Source organism: Drosophila innubila (assembly GCF_004354385.1).
Source record: "Drosophila innubila isolate TH190305 chromosome 2R unlocalized genomic scaffold, UK_Dinn_1.0 1_C_2R, whole genome shotgun sequence".
NCBI lineage: Eukaryota > Metazoa > Arthropoda > Insecta > Diptera > Drosophilidae > Drosophila > Drosophila innubila.
The window spans coordinates 24580273-24600333 of NW_022995374.1; the positions used below are offsets into that span (position 1 = coordinate 24580273).

At 39.6% G+C, this 20061-nt stretch overlaps 8 protein-coding genes across 10 annotated transcripts; 5 read left to right on the forward strand and 3 right to left on the reverse strand.

Moving 5' to 3' along the window:
- Positions 1-907: 907 nt before the first annotated feature.
- On the forward strand, positions 908-2984 carry LOC117784863 (dnaJ homolog subfamily C member 21). The gene is made up of 2 exons (XM_034622712.1): positions 908-1606; positions 1659-2984. The coding sequence occupies exons 1-2, from the start codon at positions 1004-1006 to the stop codon at positions 2721-2723; spliced, it is 1668 nt and encodes a 555-aa protein (XP_034478603.1). The 5' UTR covers positions 908-1003; the 3' UTR covers positions 2724-2984.
- LOC117784875 (LHFPL tetraspan subfamily member 2 protein) lies at positions 2736-4337 on the reverse strand. The gene is made up of 3 exons (XM_034622727.1): positions 3210-4337; positions 3043-3156; positions 2736-2968 (listed from the first exon to the last, which is right to left on the reverse strand). Exons 1-3 carry the CDS (start codon positions 3628-3630, stop codon positions 2826-2828), a joined length of 678 nt encoding a protein of 225 aa, XP_034478618.1. The 5' UTR covers positions 3631-4337; the 3' UTR covers positions 2736-2825.
- A 401-nt stretch (positions 4338-4738) lies between these two features.
- LOC117784876 (wnt inhibitory factor 1) lies at positions 4739-6056 on the forward strand. The gene is made up of 3 exons (XM_034622728.1): positions 4739-5248; positions 5310-5417; positions 5488-6056. Exons 1-3 carry the CDS (start codon positions 4836-4838, stop codon positions 5588-5590), a joined length of 624 nt encoding a protein of 207 aa, XP_034478619.1. The 5' UTR covers positions 4739-4835; the 3' UTR covers positions 5591-6056.
- A 2468-nt stretch (positions 6057-8524) lies between these two features.
- Positions 8525-9112, reverse strand: LOC117783798 (protein stand still-like). The gene is made up of 3 exons (XM_034621343.1): positions 8945-9112; positions 8633-8866; positions 8525-8536 (listed from the first exon to the last, which is right to left on the reverse strand). Exons 1-3 carry the CDS (start codon positions 9110-9112, stop codon positions 8525-8527), a joined length of 414 nt encoding a protein of 137 aa, XP_034477234.1.
- A 265-nt stretch (positions 9113-9377) lies between these two features.
- Positions 9378-10456, forward strand: LOC117784884 (putative nuclease HARBI1). Of its 2 annotated transcripts, XM_034622738.1 has the most exons (3): positions 9378-9415; positions 9535-9803; positions 9864-10456. In XM_034622738.1, the coding sequence occupies exons 2-3, from the start codon at positions 9597-9599 to the stop codon at positions 10044-10046; spliced, it is 390 nt and encodes a 129-aa protein (XP_034478629.1). In that variant the 5' UTR covers positions 9378-9415; positions 9535-9596; the 3' UTR covers positions 10047-10456. The 2 variants fall into 2 exon arrangements, with proteins under 2 accessions (XP_034478629.1, XP_034478628.1); XM_034622737.1 differs by having other exon boundaries at positions 9392-9803.
- Positions 10457-11237: 781 nt separating this feature from the next.
- LOC117784880 (troponin C-akin-1 protein) lies at positions 11238-13655 on the forward strand. Its single transcript, XM_034622732.1, has 4 exons — positions 11238-11436; positions 12927-13148; positions 13214-13311; positions 13378-13655. The coding sequence occupies exons 1-4, from the start codon at positions 11422-11424 to the stop codon at positions 13544-13546; spliced, it is 504 nt and encodes a 167-aa protein (XP_034478623.1). The 5' UTR covers positions 11238-11421; the 3' UTR covers positions 13547-13655.
- A 3174-nt stretch (positions 13656-16829) lies between these two features.
- On the forward strand, positions 16830-17525 carry LOC117784882 (putative gamma-glutamylcyclotransferase CG2811). Of its 2 annotated transcripts, XM_034622734.1 has the most exons (3): positions 16833-17173; positions 17233-17340; positions 17402-17523. In XM_034622734.1, the coding sequence occupies exons 1-3, from the start codon at positions 16860-16862 to the stop codon at positions 17442-17444; spliced, it is 465 nt and encodes a 154-aa protein (XP_034478625.1). In that variant the 5' UTR covers positions 16833-16859; the 3' UTR covers positions 17445-17523. The 2 variants fall into 2 exon arrangements, with proteins under 2 accessions (XP_034478624.1, XP_034478625.1); XM_034622733.1 differs by having other exon boundaries at positions 16830-17173; positions 17233-17525.
- Positions 17493-19017, reverse strand: LOC117784872 (protein CDV3 homolog). Its single transcript, XM_034622723.1, has 3 exons — positions 18636-19017; positions 18221-18562; positions 17493-18125 (listed from the first exon to the last, which is right to left on the reverse strand). The coding sequence occupies exons 1-3, from the start codon at positions 18891-18893 to the stop codon at positions 17865-17867; spliced, it is 861 nt and encodes a 286-aa protein (XP_034478614.1). The 5' UTR covers positions 18894-19017; the 3' UTR covers positions 17493-17864.
- Positions 19018-20061: the final 1044 nt, after the last annotated feature.

Below are 20061 nucleotides of genomic sequence, written 5' to 3' on the forward strand. Positions count from 1 at the left end.
TCTTGAATATTTAAATTGATTTGATTTCTTTATGCTTTAGCTTCAGCGAATTGTAACTTTATGCGTTTGATTATTGTTGTATTGTAATTGTATGCATAGCATATATGTTAATTAAGTTGTGATTAGAAGTTCTCTTGGTTTTCTTTAATGCAAATTAATTTCAAATATGCGCGTTTAAACGTATAAGTTAAAAAGCAGAAAATTGCCTACTTCTAGGCTGCAAGCGAAAAGATTCTTTTCTTTCACATTTTACACTGTCTATAGAAGTTATGTATTGGTATGTACAAGTGTCGGCCTTAGTTTTATTTTATTTTTTGGTGGTAGCAGTAAAGTGTGCGGTTGTGATGGCGTTTGCTGCGCGGCGCCTATAAAAGAGAGAGCGACTGCCGACGCTGAAGTGAAAAAAGCAACTAACGGAATGCGCCACCACCAAATCCCAACGAACCGATAGCTATGAATCCTGCTCACATTACTACGACGTGTGTAGTAAAGTAATTTTTTCAGTTATTTTTTAATATAGCACGGAATATTAAATCAAGTTGTACAGGATTTTTTAAAATATAAAAGCCTCAAAGTAGGCAATATAAATTTTTTTAAAATTTATCTGTTTGTTAAAACTCATCGGTATGCCACCACAATTTATCAGCCGCTAATGTATCGATGCTTTTCTGACGATTGTATCGATTATAAATCGGGTAGAGTCTACAAATATATAAAAAAAAGCGAGAAAATTCGAACACAAATCCTGCAATTATTAAAAAAATTCTAGCTTAAAGATATTTGAAATAAGGTACAAAAGTTCCGAATATCTTCCTTCCGAAATTTACCTATTTTTTTTGGGTAACAAAAATCGAGCCAGATCGTTAATTTTTACTGAATGGGTAACCCTCGGTTTATGCCATGCCATTTTGTTGTGAAACACGGGCAAAAAAAGCTTTTTGCGCAAATTGAGAGTTTAATACGCGCTTTCATGTAATTATTTCGTATTTGCTGAACATTAAACATGCGCTGCTACTATGAGGAGCTGGGCCTAGGCCGTGACTCAGCCGAGGGTGACATCAAGACAGCCTATCGAAAGTTGGCACTGCGTTGGCATCCAGACAAAAATCCCGATTGCTTGGAGGAGGCAAAGGAACGTTTTCAGCTGATCCAGCAGGCCTACGAGGTGCTCTCCGATGCCCAGGAGCGCGCTTGGTATGATAATCATCGCGAGCAAATCTTGCGTGGCAAGAACTCGGAGTACTCGGAGAATTGCCTGGATGTCTTTCAATATTTCACTGGCTCCTGCTACAAAGGCTATGGCAATGATGCGCAGGGATTCTACAGTGTGTACCGGGACGTTTTCAACAATATTGCCTCCGAGGATATTGAGTTTATGGATGGCGATGATGAGCTGAGAGCTCCACAGTTTGGCAATGCGGACAGCAGCTATGAAGATGTGGTTGGTCCTTTCTACGCCTACTGGTTGTCGTACAGCACGAAGAAGACATACGAGTGGCTGTGTCCCTACGATGTTAGGGACATCAAGGAGCGCTTCATACTGCGCAAGGTGGAGAAGGAAATGAGAAAGATTGTGCAGAATGCGCGCAAGGAGCGCAACGAAGAGGTGAGCAACAGGTTCAACTAGAGAGCATCAATTTTAATCCTTGATTTTACAGGTTCGCAACTTGGTGTCCTTTGTGCGGAAGCGAGATCGCCGTGTGCTGGCCTACAGACGTGTATTGGAGGAGCGCGCCGAGGCCAATCGGTTGAAGCAGGAGGAGAAGCGGAAGGAGCAGCTTCGCAAGCGCCAAGAGCAACTGGCTGCGGTCCGTGCCAATAAAGTCGTCAACGATGGCTACGAAGAGCAACTTAGGCAGCTGGAGCAGCAGTATGGCAGTGACTCGGACATCTACACGGACGAGGATGACGAGGAGAGCGACGATGTTGATGAGGGCTCCAAGACTGCAGATAGCAATGAAGAGCAAGACGAAGTCGAATCCGAGCTGGAGTATGTGGACGATCTCTACTGTGTGGCATGCAACAAGTCCTTCAAGAATGCCAAGGCACGCGCCAACCACAAGGAGAGCAAGAAGCATCGCGACAATGTGGAACGATTGCGTCAGCAAATGGAGACGGAGGAGCAGGAATTCAACGGGCATAATGACAGTCTCGAGGCGACAGAGGAAAGTCTGGCCGATCTCAATCTCAATGGCAACCACGAGACGGATCCAAGTGATCAACTCGATCTCGGCAGCGAAGACAGCGCAGAGAAGCAGCCTAATAAACGAAGCAAGAAGAGCAAAAAGTCGAAGAAGGCAGCGCCAAAAGCTGTGGTCGAAAGCGAGGATGAGGAGGAGGAGGCAGTTGTCCAGCCTGTCGAGCTGAATGCGGCAGCAAGCAACACGGAGGACGAGGACGACGACGATTGGAGCAGGGGCAAAAAGTCAGCGAAAAAGGCAAAAACCAGAAACAAAACAACAACCGGCAAACAAAAGATCGAAACGGAAGCAAAGCCGCCAACGGAAAACAAATCCAAGCCAACGGCGGCGACGATCCGAGATGATGAGGCAGCATCGTGTGGCATGCAACACACCTGTGTCACCTGCAAACTGGTCTTTGACTCCAAGAACAAACTGTTTGCGCATCTGAAGAAGACAAACCACGGCGTGTATATACCCAAGTCTAAACCGGAAGTGGAGGGGAAACCACCAGGCGGCAAGGGAAAGGGAAGGCGCAAATGAAGATTGTCCTGGTTCCTTGTAGAAATGTTGTAGTTGTTTATTTATGTTAATTTCAAAATTAAATTAAGTGCAAATGCCCGAAATTGGCCATTCTAGTTGTGGTTACGGAATGCAGACGAACTTGCTGCCCGCCTCGACGCGTCTGCGCACACGTGTCCTTAAGTTGGAGGACTCCGCCTTCAGGCTGATCCCGGCGGCGGCGAATGTCAACAGAATGCTCAGCAAGCCGCAATAAAAGGAGATTCCTTAAAAACAAACAGATCGAGAATGATTAAATTGTTGTAATAAGTAAACCCAGTTCATTTGGCAGTGATTTTACCCATGCTGCAGTCGGCGGGATAGAAGGGTTCCGCCTCCGTGCCACACAGGCGTTGCACGCGCTGTGCACGCCAACCCAAGGGATGCAGGAACATGGCCAGCATAACAGTGATACCTGACCAGATTAAAGGCGTTAAGGGGAGAGTTGGGAGTAGTGGGCACACTCACCTGATAGCACCTGTGCACAGGCCGTCATGTTGTGTATGCTCTTGCCAAAGGCGGACTGTCGGCAACAGGTGAGGAGCGTGGCTGCCACCGTCAGCGAGAGCAGCACGAATCCCAGTGACATGAAGAACATGGCCAGCTTCCATTCCAGCGGATAGACGCTGCCATCGGTGGCAAAGCCATCCAAATCGAAGCGACCACAGTGATAACCCAGTTGATGCATCTGCTTGCAGCGTGTGTAGATGCCAACGGAGGGTTGACGTTGACTCCCACTGCCACTGGTGGGCGTGGCACCACCACTTAAATTGGAACTAGGTCCAATCAGCCACTTGGGCGTGACCAGCGCCACAGCCACTAGCATATCTGCCACGAGGGTGCACAGAAACCAGACTAGACTCACACTCGTTATGATAACGTAGCACATTTCAATTGAGATTCAGATGCAGATGCGGAATCAGATACAGATACAAAAACGGAATAGATGAGATTTATCAAGTTGAATGCGTTGTCAGAAGGCGTCAACACTTGCCGGATACATAATTGCTTCTGTCTGGGCTTTAATCATTTGGCAGTGCGTGCTGTATTGGCTACACGCACACACACACACAGCCGCACCCACACCCACTCCCTCTCTCCCCCCACTGCTACCACCACCACCAGCCGTGCCACTTCCTTCCAGCTGACCAGACCGTGCCCGAAATGGTATTGTTTATTTTATATGCTGCTTTCGAATTGCCGTTGTCTGTTTTATGTTATTCATTCACCCCACACACACACACACACACACAGCCACACGAACGAACGTCAGAACGCAAATGAAAATAGTTGAACTTATTTTTGTTGTTGCAATTAAAGCTTGAACTGTAGCCGGTAGTTGTTGTTTTTATCTTCTTTCTTCTTTTTCGTTTGCTTGTGTTGCAAATATGCTGCGTACGCTTTCAATTTTGCAACATTCTGTTGTCACTTCCCTGTGCGCAGGCGTTGTGGACGTGCTGAACGCTGGCAGACTGAAAACTGAACTGCGAGTCGAATGAATGGCGCGCATTGAAAGCAGCCAAAGCGCAGACTGAGCGCATGCCAATTCCAGAGATATGTATGTACAGAGGGTCAGCTATGGCAGTGAATGGGGTCTGGGATACGGGGGGAGACATTCCAGACTGGCGCAGCAAATGTTCTCCCATGCATATACGAGTGCGAGTGCGAGTGTGAGAGTGCATATGCATAACTCCCTCTCTGATTCACTCGCTTTTGTTTGCTCTCTGCAGTTTGCGCTCTCTTTGTGCTTAGCATGCACACATGCTGGAGTTGTATCTCCCTCTTCTTCACACCTTCTTAATCAAACTGTCTCACTCTAGCCCCCTGCTGATGGGTATATTTCTCTGGCGTCTGCTCCATTTGTTTGAATGCTAATGAAGTTTTGTAATTCCAGTGATGGAAGCGCTCGTCTTATCAGTTAGCGCCCCCAACAGATTGCATCATATTCCATATGTACATATGTGTACTTAAGTCAATTACCGCAATGATCGTGACCGGCCAAAATTAATTGCGCATACAATAACAACACTTTCACTCTCACTCGGCCCCTTCCATTAAATCCAATCCAGCTGCCAACTGTCAATTGAGTGGAAGATGCTGTCGCCGACGCTGTCACTGTCGTTCCTGCTGCTACTGCTGGAATCGTTCCATGTTCACTGCTACTACCATGAGTACCGTTACTGGGAAATAAATGAACCGCCTCCGATTTGCTCCGAGTACGAGATGCTGATTGTAAATACGCGTCAGTGTGTGCGTCGCTGCAACATTGTGTGTTTGCGAGGCGTTTGCTTTGAGGATGGTCCCTGTCCATGTGATAACCAGTACCAAAGCACTCCCACAGATGGAGTTGCCTGCGCCGCCGAGTGTCTGCCGGGCTGCCAACAGGCAGGCGGATATTGTGCGGGACCAGAACTGTGCGTCTGCCGCAAGGGTAAACACTACTACTACGACGCTGTGGCGCGACGTTGCCGTCGGCGTTTACCGCGGCTGCTGGATTTGTGCGGCGGGTGAGTTGTGACGTCGACGTCATGCTTTCCAGTTAAAGAGTGAATCTTAATACACTTCCAGGCGCTGCATTCACGGCAGCTGCTACGAAGGTCGCTGCATTTGTGCCCAGGGCTACGAAATGCGATCCACACTGCTCCATGGCGCTCAGTGTTTCCCCATCTGCGATCAGTAAGTACTCAGCTTCCCCTTCACATTCCCATTCCCATTCCCATTCGAGCAATCTTATCTTATCTAACAGTGATTGCGGTCCCAGAGCCTACTGCTTTGCTCCCAACATGTGCGCCTGTCGGCATAAACACTTTCACTACGCTCGGGACGGGATCTGCACCAAGGACTATTGAGTCGGACTTTCCTTGGACAACCACATAAAAAGCTTTATGCTTTTAATAGGAGGAATAAATGATAAATCTAGGAGAAGGAGGAATCAGGGATTTGACAGATGGGTTGCAGGTTAGGAAAATTAGAGAGGAAGTCAGTCTGGTTCGCCTGGTGGCTGCTGCAAGGCGGAATTTTCTTGAACGCGAAATTGAAATGTACATTGAAAATCATAAATTAAGTGACTAACAACAACACGCACAATACACAATCAGCCGCAGCAGCCAAAGACACCGCAGCACATTACACAAACACGTCCCACAGTCCGAAGCAACCAATTATCAGGCGAGTGCGCAGCCGTCACCTGCGTCTTCCTCCTTGCTCACCTGCTCCATCCGCTGCTGCTTTGGCCAGACACCCACCGAAGAGCGTTGATTGATGTCCCCTGCTGCAGATAGATTATAAATTGTATCAATATTGTTAATGTATATGTGCGCCTGTATATGCATATATGTACTTAATTTGAATTGTTGTCGATGCCCCCCCCTCTGACCCACAAGAGCTCTTTTGGTTAGGGAAGGCCATATTACACAAAACATATAACATTTACAATTTAAACACTCAATTATATTATTTACACAACACACAAACATATTATAATTAATAACACTTAGATATTAACACTTACTTGTATATTTATTCACAATTACGCACTTTACATAACTTGTTCACTTTTTAACTTAATTATTTTGCTCGCGCCACCAGCGAATACGGGGCTGCCAGATTAGTACAATTAGTTGTTTGTTTACGTTTTGTGTTAAGGGTATTCCGTGAATTTTGATTAGGTGTTAAATGTTAAATAGTAAACACGAAGTATCGGATACAATTTAAATAATAAAATGTTAAAGATAATTATAATTAATAATATTAATTAAATTTTATAACGTTTAAAGAAATGATTAATTAAATTTATTTATTCGGGTGAGATGGGTATGTGGTGAGGTTGGGTAATGTTTGGAGTAGGGAGTCGGTACGAACTATTAAAAGCCGACTATAGGTTGGGAGGGCGATCGTTGAGGTGGATAACAACATCTGTTTACCTAATCCTTGCCAGCAATTGTCCGTGAAGGTGTTATGAGACCAAAGTCTGAGTAGTATTCCGGTTAGTAAAAATATAAATAATTGTTACCCGACTCGCCAAGTATCGATGGTCGTACTTATCTCTGAGCATACCGATAGTTAGCCGGCAAATCGATATTTGGCTGCGATTGATAAGTCGGTACATAACAACAAATCCGTCCTAAATTTGTTACTATTTGTAGTATAAACAATCCCACAAAAAAAACCTCTACACGAGGTAAAAGTCTTGTGACGAAAGCAATTTCTAGCCCCAAAATTTCTGATATCCAATTTTGTGACGAACAAAATTCAGTTTATTCTAAAAATTTTAAATAAAAATATAAATTATTTAAAAAAAAAAAGCGAAAATAGGCATTGTGCACTGTGAGTAAAAAGGGTGAGCTTCTTTGTACATAACTTTTTGCGCAGTGCCGAATGCAAATTTTCGTTTTTTTTTTTTTTTTATTAATTTATATTTTTATTTTATTTATTTCCTCTGAAAGCAAGAAAAATTAATTTACTTTTGGTCTGAAGTTTATGTCTGAAATAATTTTGTAAACGCTTTTTTTAAGTACGTCACACTGCCACAATATAAAACAACTCAACCAATATGTAAACAACCGCAACTACAACTACAACAGTAATTCTCAATGCAACACATAGATATACACATTTACAACATTTGCAAACACTGCCCAAAACGTGCAATCTCTTAAATGCATAAACTAAACTAAAGTTTAAAATTAAATGAAAAATAAGAAAAGGAATGCAAAAAAAAAGAGAAAGAAAGATATACCAACAAACTCCTAGTTCTATTCTATTCGATATTTCTTTTATACATATATAGTTGCTTTCTCTAAGTACTTTATCTTTATCTATTATGTGTATTTCAAGCAACAGAATGATTGAATTTTCTAATTTTTAATTTTGTTCAATGATTAAAAATGATAGAGATGATTGAAGATGATGATGATGATTATGAAAATGAAAATGAAAATAAACAAAGTGAGTTTTGAGTTTAACTCTGTTTATTGTAAACATTTTTTATGATTATTTTTTATTATTAAAATAAAATTATTACTGTAGTACTTTGAGCTGCTTAAGGGCGATCGAGGTTTAGCATTCTCTATACTGATTACCAGGATCCGTTAGACTCGAATGATACACTGATGGTTATCGCTCCTTGGTGCCGGGTGGCGTTGCCCAGCTGGACAGAAGACTTATTCCGGGCGATCGTTTGCTCTTTGTGAACTCAATCTGGAAAACGCTTCGCTGGATCAGGCAGTGCAGGCATTGAAAGGCGCGCCCAAGGGAGTGGTCCGCATTGGGGTGGCCAAACCGCTGCCCATGGCGGATAACTCGCTGAAGGCGTGCAGTAATGCCAGCACCACCAGCGAGGAGACACTGGATGCCCAGCAATCACCGCCAGCACTGCCCACCGCAGCGCCTCCAACTGCGGTGAAAGCGCCGAGCCAAATCCAAATCCGACTGGCGGAAATAGACGACATAGGGATTGGACTCCCGCCAGATACTATTAATTATTATTATACTTGTATGTTATGCGTATTGTAGTAAGAAGCACCTGTGTTGACTCATGATTTTTTATGTAAGCATAAAATTTAAAATGTACAATATTACAATATATTAAATAATTACAATTATATAATTACAAATTTGTCGTTTTGAACAATTAAATAAATTCGCTTACAGCTGATTTTTTATGTAAGCATAAAATTTAAAATGTACAAATATTGAATAATTACAATTATATAATTACAACTTTGTCGTTTTGAACAATTAAATAAATTCGTATAATCAAAATAAAACCCACCGGTGGCCGCTTACAGCTTCAGCTAAACCACATTAATAGAAAAAGATTACGAAACAATTTGCTGTAACAAAAAGTTTTTTCGTGTTTGTTGAAGCAAAATTTGGATCCCTTGACGAACTAGGTTTTTTTCGTTGCCCTCTTGCATCAAGCGGAGCCCATCTTCCAATTCTGTTATGAAAGCTTTATCAAGATTAAACATATCATAAGAAGAATCTTCTCCGTCAGACTCCTGCGACTTATCATCATCGAAACTTAACTTGCGTCTACGTTTTGCAATCTTCGCTGCCGCGACTTTCTCTTTCTTGTCCTTTTTCATTTTCGTTACTTTGTCTATCAAAAATGGATGACGTCGCTGCCAAAGTTGAATAAACATTCAATAATTGATTAATTTCATCTTCATGTACTACTTGGGAGGGGGGGTACTACTTACTTTGATGTGCTGGTGGAAATTGCCTGTGCCATTGGCCAGATTGCCGCGAAGCCGGTGCTGTGATGGACAATAAACGCATTTCACGATTACACGGTCGCCCTTCCGCTTTTTGATTTTAAATATACCTCCATTCAAAATGTAAGGGATCTTTTTTGTTTCGTCGGCCATCTCAAGAAATGTCGAATTGTTCTAGATTGTTAAAAAAAATTTCCGAAATCGTTTCTGTTCTGTTCAAAAAGCACCGTTAGTTCTCCCGGCGTGGCGTCCTTTTAAAGTGGGACTGCCACCCTACAGAAATTTCCCGATCTGGCAGCTTGTTTTAATTGGGGTGGCAGCCCGATCGGGCCATATCGATTTCGTCTATCGATAGCTATCGCCTACCTATCGATAGCTGTTGTGTAGGAAAATTTGTATAAAAATTTACACAGAAAAAAAAAACATTAAAAATCTTACACAACTTTTTCTAACGGGGTACGCATATATTTTGTAAATATTATTACACAGAAGCCAAAACCTAAGGAACAGCAAAAACAATCGCTCGCGAGTGTATGTGTGTGTGTTAATTTAATATTCATCGCTTTGTTTATTAGAATGCTTGCATCCGGAAACCTACAAATAGAATGGTTCATCCTATCGAATCAAAAAGCAACATATGGGAGCTACCATCGACCTGGTATGTGATGGCATTTGCTCTGCGCTGACCAGCGAGTTTCCAAAGTGGAACAAGGAGAATATGTTGGAGTGGGCAGAGAATTTTGAAAAGCAATGGAACTTCCCACATTGCATTGGTGCCATCGACGCTAAACACATCCAAATTAAGAGCCCTCTTAATGATGACGATGATTTTTACAATCACAAAGTAAGTGACTTTGATAAGGCAAATACCTTCTTAGTAGTCACATTTTACCTACATCTTTAGGGCTTCTACTCGATTGTCCTAATGGCAGTGTGCGATGCATCCTATCGATTCACATTCATCGAAGTTGGTGCTGGCGGTAGGGAGGGAGACACGAATGCTTTTTCGCACAGCAAACTGGGAAAGGCAGTATTGTCGGATAGTCTGGAGTTTCCCGGAAACGAGCGATGTGTTCCCATTAAATAGCAGGTTAATGAAGCCGTACGGATCTAGAAAGCGGGATGTACCCGAGCGGATATTTAATCATCGCTTACATCGAGCTCGACGTTGTATAGATAATGCCTTTGGAATACTTTGCGCCAAGTGGATGGCCGTGCAACGCACTCAGTTAAGCAATCCGGATACGGCCCAGAAAATTGTTGCAGCTTGCTGTTCCTTGCACAACTTTGTATTACGAACGAGTCCCGCAGACCAATACTTACCGAAGGATCTGGACGCACACACCCTCACACATACAAAGTACATACGCGACAATATAAAGGAGTATGTCAACTCTTCATCGGCTTCTCTGCAAAATGAAGCTGCTGAAGTGTAATCAATTCAATAACTTTTATTATTTTTCCAGGCAATAATAAAATATCCTGCTTAGTCTTAATTTATGGTAACAGTCTTATTTATTTATCTTATATTTTAATACTAAATTTTAAAGTTATTAACATAAGGAAAGGAGTATTTTTTTGAATATTGCATCAAAGCATCATTTCGGTGCTGTTTTTAGGAGCAATAATATAATAAAAACTATGTCTACATTTGAAAAATTCGAAGGGAATTGCTTTCCCATGTCTTAAATATAATACATTAATTTAAATAATTATATAATATAATCAGTAGCTCATTCAACAAGCTGCCTTTAAGAAAGCAATCGACCCTCTTCCGACGACCAGCAGAAAAAAAACGAATGCGTACGTGTGCTCCAGTGGCGGCGCTTTAAAATCTGCGTTGTTCACTTTTTAAAAGGGGTTAGACACGTCCCCACACCCCGAGCCCATGTCACTGTTCAAGCAACTAGTTAAAAGTAGTCAGTTTTACTCGAAAAAAAAAAATGATAAGCTAATGTTTTACATACAGACATAAATTTATTATGTTTGTATATATAAATAAGCGCTAATTTGTGTCTTAAAGCTAACGTAGGGTATTCGGCTTTTTAACAATTTGTCTTGCTAAAGCAAGAGCGAGCGTGGCCGGTGGAATAGCAAGCATGTGTAGCGTGTTTTTATTTGTTCTTGTTGGGGCAGGGGCCTGGTACACAGTGTTGTTATTGTAGACGACGCGTCGTCGACATAGCAGCAGCGCAGTCACAACAGTCGTTCTCCAATGTTTTGGCCTCTGACGATGGCAGCAGCGACGGCTGCGTTTAGTTGGAGTTTTGCTTTCCACTGGTGTGGTACGACTTCCTTCCAAGTGAATTTCGCTGGAGCTTAAGAATTCTCTTGCCTCTCCTCGTTCGTAATTTTGTGCTTTCCTTGCTGTCTCCGTTGACTGAGCGTTAACAAAAAAAAACTGGAAGTAATTTGCAATTTTAAGCAAGTTTAACAACAGCGAAGTGCATTTACTCAATAAAATGGGACAAATCAAGGTAAATACAAGAACTCTCTCTTCACACACACACACGCAGGTATTAAGCACACACGTGCGTATGTACATATATACATTAAAGTGTACATAAGCTGCCTGTTATCCTTTGACAAGTTGGCAGCACTGTTTGTAGTAGAGAGCGTGGGAAATAATTATTTATTTAATGATTTGCAATGATTGGCAACATGATTATTAATACATATAGATGTATGTATGTATGTTTGTGTGTGTCTGTACTTTGTGTTATGTAAGAACAACGAGGCGGACAAATTGCTTATTAAATTGCAACAAATTACTTACAAAAGTGACATTGAATTTGCAGGCTGATTTGCTCTGACATTTATAGCGTGTCAATATTAATTTCATTGATTACAACGATTTAAGCAATTATTAGCTATGACATGCACATACATACATATGTACATATACTATTATGTATAAGTTTATGTATGCATATTTTTTATCTTATTCTCCTACACATATTTTGGAATTAGGCGTAGCTGCTGCGCAATTTGCACATCACGTCAACCCAAAAAACTTGAACAATTAAAACCTTAAATACATTTATTATGCGTGTGTGTGTGTATGTGTGAGTAACGGTGTTAACAAAAACAATCAACTAAGCTAAAATGAAGTGTTAATGCAGAAAACCGGTCGGATGCATTAATGCCGCCGCGAGATACAATCGTTTTTTTTTTCGATCGTCTCGTTTTGGCAGCAAAATGTTATAAATAAATATGAATACGGTAGAATAAGTGGTGGGAGGAGTAGGAGAGGGACGACAGCTCGTGTGTGTGTTGATATTGTCGTCTTGGTTGTTGTTGTTGTTGTTGAAGACCTTATCAGTCGACTTCGCGGCTGGGGGCCAGAGATGTCAGAATTTCAAGTGCTAAACTAGCTAATTTAATAAGAAAAGATAGCTAGAATTTGCTAAACATTTAATAAATGTGCAAAATAATTAATAAATAATATACCAAATTTAAATTGTAATATTCATATACCATATAGCGCATTCAACCTCTTTCCAAAATTGTGCCTTGTCAGAAAAGATTTCCTAATCGAAATCAAATTGTTAAATAACAATCTTATCTGTGGAATATTTCCCCTATTAAAAAGTTGCAATTCTTTTTACTTTACTTTTACTATTTTCTTTTTTCTTTTAAACGTTTTCTAGATGTAAAAAAGAAATGAAGAAAATGAATTTTTTTTTAACAATTACAAAATAAATATCAAAAGTAATTTATTTTAACCCTTGATACATTTTCTACAATGTACAGCATAAAGTATTCAGATATTGTAGTTAGTTAATTTTTTATATTAGCCAAAAGTATTTCTTCATATTTAATAATAGCTTAAATGTCAACACTTCTGGAAACATTATTTCTATTTTTCTTTTGCCACTTTTTATAAAGCAGCAGGTGCTAATTATAGATTTAAAAGCGATAGTATGCATTGCTAACCTTATCAATTATCTTGATATCTATTCCGTAGAAAGCTTCATCCGCTTTGAGCAAATTGTTCGTTTATGGCGCCTTGAAATATGGTCAGCCAGGCAACTCGATCTTGGCCAGTAGCAGCAATGGTTATGCCAATTTGTGGTGCCGGGCAACAACGACAGAGAAGCTGCCGCTGGTTATTGCCACGCGTTATAACATTCCATTTCTGCTGAACAAACCCGGCATTGGATATTATGTAACCGGTGAGATCTATGAGGTATGTATATGTTTGAGCATAGAGTGCCTATTCCTAGGACTAATTAATGGTTCCATATGCAACAGGTGGACGATCGCATGCTCAACTCGCTGGATAATCTTGAGGATTGCCAGGACGTCTGTTCGCGAGAGAAGCTGGACATGAACATCGGCGTCGGCGAGGGGTATGCTGAAATATACGAAGTCGTCTATTATTTTTTGATTCTAAATAAATTTATGTTGATTTGCAGCACCGTTCCCTGCTGGGTCTACTTGCTGCAGAAGTATCCCGAGAAGCTGCTGTCCCTGCCATACTTGTCCAGCTATGAGAACAGCTCCACACATCCCTATATAATGCGCCATCGTCGTACTCACAAGCATCCCGCCCAGGATGATCTCAGCTATGAAGCCCAAAACTAAAGTGTTTTCAAAAGGGCGTGGCCAATTAATACTTTTACCGGTAGTTGCATTTGTAGCAAGTATATTCACATATACATATACATACTTATAATATGTATAGATATGTGACACATACAGACTTAAATCTATTGATATGTACACTCTTTATAGCTATTATGTGTACGTATTGATTAATTATATATTATAGCATAGTTTGTAATTTTATAAGTTTCGAGTAAATTAAAGCAATTTGTCTCAACGTCAGTTTACGTAAACTGAATTATTATTTACCTAATGTCCACAGGTGTTATTTGGTTCTACGTGGCAATTCGACGAATTAAACTAAAGGTATATACTTTATGTCCATACCTTATGTTTCAGACTGTCGACATCTTGTGTGACCAGTGCTGTCATAATTCGATAAGAAAAACAGGATAGAAAGACTCCAAAAAATGTACAAATATTTAAAAAAAGAGACAGAAAAACAGGACAAATCTCAAAGATTCAACTTTTTCATAGTTTTTAAGTAGACATGAGATCATGCATCAGTTTTTGTGTTTTTGCTGTTTTTGTCAATTTTTGACCGTTAATTATAAATATTCTATATTAAAAAAAAAAAGAGTAAGCACAAAAAACAAAGAAAATATATGATTTAAGTGTTTTACAATAGCTTAAAAAACTTGGTGGCCTCTTAAAAACAGCTACAAAAAAAATATATATATATAAATTGACAACGGAGATTTGTAGTAGGCTTTACTTTGCAGTAACATCGTTAACATCGCAACCAGCCCTATAAATCACGATTCCCGAAATATGTGCAAAATTTTATTGATTCGCTTACACGTAAATCGAGTCAACTTTAACATGAATGCCACTCACTTATTTTAAGCAAATATTTAAAAGTATAACAAAAATTAAAAAAAGGACAGATTTTCGGATAGGTGATGTTTTAGAAAAATTCAGGCAATTTCATTTAAAAAAGGGACAAATCTGTCCGGAAAAAGGATAATATGGCAGCACTGTGTGTGACACGAAAAACGGGGAAGATTTCCTAAAAGTGCAGTTTATTTGAATGTATAAATTACTGTATTTCTTTTAAAATCCACAATTTATCTCCTTGCAGTTGTAAACAGATGTGAACATAGCCGGTATTTTTTATACTCTTCAGTGCTATCTCTTTTTGTTAGAATTTTTTTCTCTTGAAAATTATTATTAGCTCGGAACCCAAGAGAGCCTATTAGAGCCTATTAGATTCGTGACAAATTATGGTACACTACTTTGAACACCTTTGTCTCCGAGACTATAAGAGTTAGAGCAACCAAATTACAAAAATCCTAGGATGTTGATTTATATCAAGTTTATATAAAATCAAGTAACAATAGTATTGAAGCCACATTTTCATACCTGGAGATCAAAAACTTTCAGAGCTAGAGCCACCAATTTGGTGACAATACTGCTATGTTGTTGGTGCACACCGATCAAGTTTGCTTCAGAATTTTGTCACGCCCGCTAATTCCCATCTAATTGAAAAAAACTAAAATATCCAATTAAAAGGCCAATTGAATAGGTACAGCATTCAGCATACGTATAGACTTACCACCTCTATGATGTATGCTGAAAATTTGCATCATTGCGATCGGATAATAAACAGCGAATATATTAAGCAAATTAGTTTCGCTTTGCACAATAAAATAAGCGCCAAAAAAATGTTTTAAAAAAATCAATTTCACTAAAAAAGAGCTAATATTCATTTAAAAAAGCCAATTTCATGAAAACTACCCAATTCTTAGAAAACAATTCTTATTTGCAAAACGGAATCATTTTAACACATGTAGATAAAAAATTAAACTAATATCAAAAAGCACATTTTTTTAAATTAGCAATAACATTGAGAATTTCAGTACAATGAAATTATATGTTAATATACAATACTTCTGTTAATTCAATTGTTTATTTAGCTATGTTAATCTCCAATTGTTAAATATGCATATATTTATGTATTTCTGATGGTAAGTTTGTTAAATTTTCTTTTATTTCAACAATTTGAAAGTTAAAAGTCAATTAAATTTTACCTCTGTACGAATTTAAGTTTTTTTAAGTATTTATTTCATTAAAGATCACTTAATAAGATCAGCATTTAAATTTAAAATAAAAATAGGTTTAAAAAACGATGATTACACCTTAACATTAAATTCAGTTCCTGATTGGATCGAAACTAGCCGTTATACATGAATCAGTTACTAATCGGTTATTTTTGAAAATTTTTGCCGCATTGTTGTTAGAATTTTGTCAATTTCTTGATATTTTTTTAAATTAAATTATATTCAACTTGACGAACCTTAAACACTCATAAATGTGATTGCCCTCATTTAATCTGACTTAAAATTTTCCTTAAAAATTGTAAATATATTGCCAAATTAAGTTCACATTTGAATTGTGTTAGTTTATTCTCTTGCAGCCAACTTTCTGCAAGACAGAATTCAGGTAGATGAGATATTTTTCAAATTAGACAAAAACAATTGATATTTTTTATTAATAAATAAAAATAATTGATGTTAAAAATAGTTGCATATTTTTTTTTTTATCTGTTTTGCATTGCAATTTTAGCTATTTTTCGGATGCTTTTCAGCCAGAAACAGAAACTTCTCTAATGGTTGACAGCACTGGCTGATTTATACGAATGCAAAGAATTCCGCTTAAATTATGATTTCGAAGTCCCGGTTACGGGATTGGTGCTAATTTTGTATGATCCGCCATTTCTTCAAACAAATCCCGTTATAATGGGGGCGTGGCGTCCTAAAACCAAGGGCTGCACATCCGGTAAAAGTTTCTGATCTGGTTTGATTTTTTGTACTTAAGAAAATAAGTACATTTCCGAAATTGGATGTTTTTAATTTTTGAACTTAATTTCGGATTTTTTATTTGTTATTTTCTAGAATTTTTAAATTTTTGCATCATTTCTTTTAAATTTTCTTGATTTTTCGATATAATTTTTTTTTTTAGAATTAAATTAGATAACTTTTCTTCCCGACGGCTGACGATCTTCAAACATTTTTTAAAATGTTGAGCTTAATTTTGTCTAATTTCTAAATTTTAATTTTCATCAAATTTATTAACTTTTATTGAGTTTTTTTGCATATTAAAATTTGCAATTTTTGTCAGTGATGGCAAGCTTGGCCGTCAGTGTTGAGACGGCTGCCGTCGTGGGGGTGGGGTCCCAGCACTGGTGAGCAAGACTGCCACCCGGTCCAAAGGTTGCCACCCTGCAGTGCTTACCGATCTGGTTTGTTATTATTTATTTTGTCCGCGAATCGAAAAAAAATTCCACTTGGTCATGTCGCAGGCACTAAAAAGAGTTTTTGTTTATGGCACATTGAAGCGCGGAGAGCCGAATCATTTTTGGCTGACAAAGAAGGAGAATGGAGTGTCACAGTTTCTAACCAAGGGCAAAACTGTGACTAAATTTCCCCTGGTGATTGGTACTCGGTACAATATTCCATTTCTGCTCAACAAGCCGGAAATGGGATACCACATAGAGGGTGAGATCTATGAGGTGGACGATGCCATGTTCGGCAAGCTGGATGAGCTCGAGGAATACCCCAAGTACTATGATCGCGAGCCACAAGCGATACTGACGGAGCAGAACGAGTAAGCAAACAGCTGCAACTGATAACAGATTTTGATCAGTGATTGTTGTTGTTTCGCAGGACATTGGAGTGCTGGCTCTATCTGATAAGGAGGTTTCCGGAGAGTATGTTATCTAAACCATTCCTGAGTAGCTACCACAATAAACCAGAACAGGCGTACAGTGAGAAGTCAGTACGAGATGCACAGATTGCGGCCAAAGATGATTTATCTTATTGAATTAAATTCCAGCTATGCGGACAGCAGGCTGGACGATCTCTTCCAGGATGACTGACGACCAACGTAGTGATTAAGTGCAGGAGGATTATAAAAAATTGTAACATTTATATAAACGGATTTCAACGCATGGCTATTATTCATACTCTCTATTACATTGATTCCATATTTCAAAAAATGCAAACGAAATGAACAATATTTTGTTTAGGGCAGGAAAGGGGGGTGGGTGGTATATAAAGGTGTTTTAGATCGGAAAGCCTAGAAAAAGTTGACATGCGTACGCAGAGAAAGAACTCATTTGAAATGTTTGTTAGCTGAATGACGGGACCAGGTGACCAGATGCTTCTAGCTGTGGCCAATCCTGGAGCTCGTTTAGCAGTGGCAACTGTCGTAGTACATTAGGTGAAAACGGTTTTATTTTGTGGTGTCGGTATCGGCAGCAGCAACAGGATCAGTAACAGGCATGACATGACAAGGTCTAGCTGTCCGCTTCGTCGTCGAGCGACTGGAATCGATTAGAGGCCGCAACGGGCGCAGCGGTTGTCTCCTGCACGCGCTGATAGCGACCGCCATGACGGACTTCTTCGAAGGCGGGTTCGTTTTTCTTTTTGCGCTGTTCCTCCGGACGCGCTGCACTCAGCGTTGGGAAGAACTCGGTGTTCGTGATATCGGGTGCAGCACGTCGTGCCCGCATGCCACCACTGCTGCCTCCTATTCCGCTCATTCCGATGCCGGCTTGCTGCAATTGTTCAGTAAGTGGTAATGAACAAAGTCCAAAGTAGTGAGTATCATACGATCATTGTTATGAACAACGATATTCGATATAATACTTACACGTAACGCGGGACTAATATAGCGTACATTCGACGATGGCTTCTCCGCCTCAACCGGTACCGGTATCTGAGTCACCTCCTCGGCAGGTATCAGCTTTTTCCAGGGACCGTATCCGCTGCGTTTCACATTTGGATCGGTATTGGCATAACCATCGCTATCCTCATCATCATCATCGTCCATGTCGTCCAACTGTTGTTGTTGCTGATGATGATGTTGTTGATGATGATGATGTTGCTGTTGCTGCTGCTTCTCATTGATCGTTAGCTGGCCAATTTTGAGACCACTGTAGTCCTTGCGCTGCTCCTGCTCAAACTCTTTCCACTCCTCCTCCACGGGCTGCGGCTGTTTATAAAAGTACAAATAATTATTTATTTCAGTATGCATATAAATAACGGTTAATTACTTATCCACTTACCTCGATTACCGTCTCCGTCTCCTTTACTTTGATGCTGCTCTCGTTTTCACTGACTTCTGCCACGCCGCCAGCCGCTGCCGCTGCCACTGCTGCCGAGACATCAAATATTTTTTTTGGGTTGGCAGCGGCGTTCGCCGCCACCTCACGTTTCGTGCACTCTTCCAAGTTCTTGACGAGTTCGTCGGCCGTTACAAATTTACCTTTGCTCTTTGACTTCTTCTTGTCCTTTTTCGCAAAGAAATCGTCTAATTCGGCCATGTTTGCAATTATTTTCGCAATTCCCAATTCCAAATTATAATGAAATCCAATCGCACTCGCGTGAGGTGGGATATTAAAAAAATCGTTATCGAAGGCGCTTATCGATGAATGAGCCACACGTGGTCAAAGTAGGCAAAATATGCAAAACACCTTATTGACCGCGTAATCTGTGCATTAACTTACTAATTTTTACTGTTTAAAATTTACGGTTTATTAGTTTTTTCGTTTTGCATTGCCTAGCATGTGAATACAAACAATTGGTGCAATGATTGCTTTCGATAGTTCCAGACTGCAATGTTTACGTATACATTTTTGTTCTGCACAATTGCAATTGTGATTTTTATTGAAAATATTAAATATTTTTAAAATAATACAGTTAAGTATATTTTTATTATTACTATTGACATATCGATATGAGAAATATACACGTCTGTCAAGTAGGAGAGATCTAAGCTAGGTGGCAGCACTACATTCGATTGTAATCGCTTGGCCTATCGACGGTTACTGACGTTGGCGCCAAAATTAAACGGTTACAACCAACAGGTTACACATTAGCATAAGACAAGTTAAAGATTAGCATAATTAATTTTGTATGTGAGTTTTTGTTTGAATCAAACTCTCTACTTTATTAGCGAAATTCGCAACATTTGGCAATAAAGCTAGCAAATTTGCATGACATATTGATAATTGCATAATTAAGTTGAAACAGAAAAAAGTGGCAAATGAATGCAAATGCAGTAAACATTGTGTAATCTAAATTAAAAAGGCAACAAGAAAACTAAACAGATTTATTATATTTGCAAATTTTTGTTTATTTTGTTTCGCCCGCATACATCGATGAGTTCACAATTATTTTTACCATATAAATACTGGAATGTTTGTGGCCCATAAAGACGCATATTTAACGAGTGTCAAGTCAAATACATCAACTACGAGTATATTTGCAGTTCATAACAATTGAACCATTTAAACGGTGTCAAAATTAGCAATTAGGCTAAGAGTTACAGCCATAACAAAACTTCCTTTCTTGTTGCGGCAGGTGCGTTCAAAATTGGTTAAAGTTCCGCTGAATTTGCTAAGCAAATGCCCGATAGCTAATAGTTTATTTATTACTGCAGCAGCGTTGCAGCAGGTCTGTCATAAGCCAGCTCCGAGTACCACTTTATCC

Bases quoted from the DNA above. Each gene is read 5' to 3' on its own strand.
- LOC117784876 (XM_034622728.1), top strand. From the start codon at position 4,836: ATGCTGTCGCCGACGCTGTCACTGTCGTTCCTGCTGCTACTGCTGGAA. The intron at 5,249-5,309 runs GTGAGTTGTGAC...ATACACTTCCAG, and splicing joins CTGCTGGATTTGTGCGGCGG to GCGCTGCATTCACGGCAGCT. The intron at 5,418-5,487 runs GTAAGTACTCAG...CTTATCTAACAG, and splicing joins TGTTTCCCCATCTGCGATCA to TGATTGCGGTCCCAGAGCCT.
- LOC117784875 (XM_034622727.1), bottom strand. From the start codon at position 3,630: ATGTGCTACGTTATCATAACGAGTGTGAGTCTAGTCTGGTTTCTGTGC. The intron at 3,157-3,209 runs GTGAGTGTGCCC...TAATCTGGTCAG, and splicing joins CTGTGCACAGGTGCTATCAG to GTATCACTGTTATGCTGGCC. The intron at 2,969-3,042 runs GTAAAATCACTG...TTTGTTTTTAAG, and splicing joins TCCCGCCGACTGCAGCATGG to GAATCTCCTTTTATTGCGGC.
- LOC117784880 (XM_034622732.1), top strand. The intron at 13,149-13,213 runs GTATGTATATGT...CATATGCAACAG, and splicing joins TAACCGGTGAGATCTATGAG to GTGGACGATCGCATGCTCAA. The intron at 13,312-13,377 runs GTATGCTGAAAT...GTTGATTTGCAG, and splicing joins AACATCGGCGTCGGCGAGGG to CACCGTTCCCTGCTGGGTCT.
- LOC117784872 (XM_034622723.1), bottom strand. From the start codon at position 18,893: ATGGCCGAATTAGACGATTTCTTTGCGAAAAAGGACAAGAAGAAGTCA. The intron at 18,563-18,635 runs GTAAGTGGATAA...TTTTATAAACAG, and splicing joins AGACGGAGACGGTAATCGAG to CCGCAGCCCGTGGAGGAGGA. The intron at 18,126-18,220 runs GTAAGTATTATA...GAACAATTGCAG, and splicing joins ATATTAGTCCCGCGTTACGT to CAAGCCGGCATCGGAATGAG.
- LOC117783798 (XM_034621343.1), bottom strand. From the start codon at position 9,112: ATGGCCGACGAAACAAAAAAGATCCCTTACATTTTGAATGGAGGTATA. The intron at 8,867-8,944 runs GTAAGTAGTACC...CAACTTTGGCAG, and splicing joins ATTTCCACCAGCACATCAAA to CGACGTCATCCATTTTTGAT.
- LOC117784884 (XM_034622738.1), top strand. From the start codon at position 9,597: ATGGGAGCTACCATCGACCTGGTATGTGATGGCATTTGCTCTGCGCTG. The intron at 9,804-9,863 runs GTAAGTGACTTT...CTACATCTTTAG, and splicing joins ATGATTTTTACAATCACAAA to GGCTTCTACTCGATTGTCCT.
- LOC117784882 (XM_034622733.1), top strand. From the start codon at position 16,860: ATGTCGCAGGCACTAAAAAGAGTTTTTGTTTATGGCACATTGAAGCGC. The intron at 17,174-17,232 runs GTAAGCAAACAG...GTTGTTTCGCAG, and splicing joins ATACTGACGGAGCAGAACGA to GACATTGGAGTGCTGGCTCT.
- LOC117784863 (XM_034622712.1), top strand. From the start codon at position 1,004: ATGCGCTGCTACTATGAGGAGCTGGGCCTAGGCCGTGACTCAGCCGAG. The intron at 1,607-1,658 runs GTGAGCAACAGG...TTGATTTTACAG, and splicing joins GCAAGGAGCGCAACGAAGAG to GTTCGCAACTTGGTGTCCTT.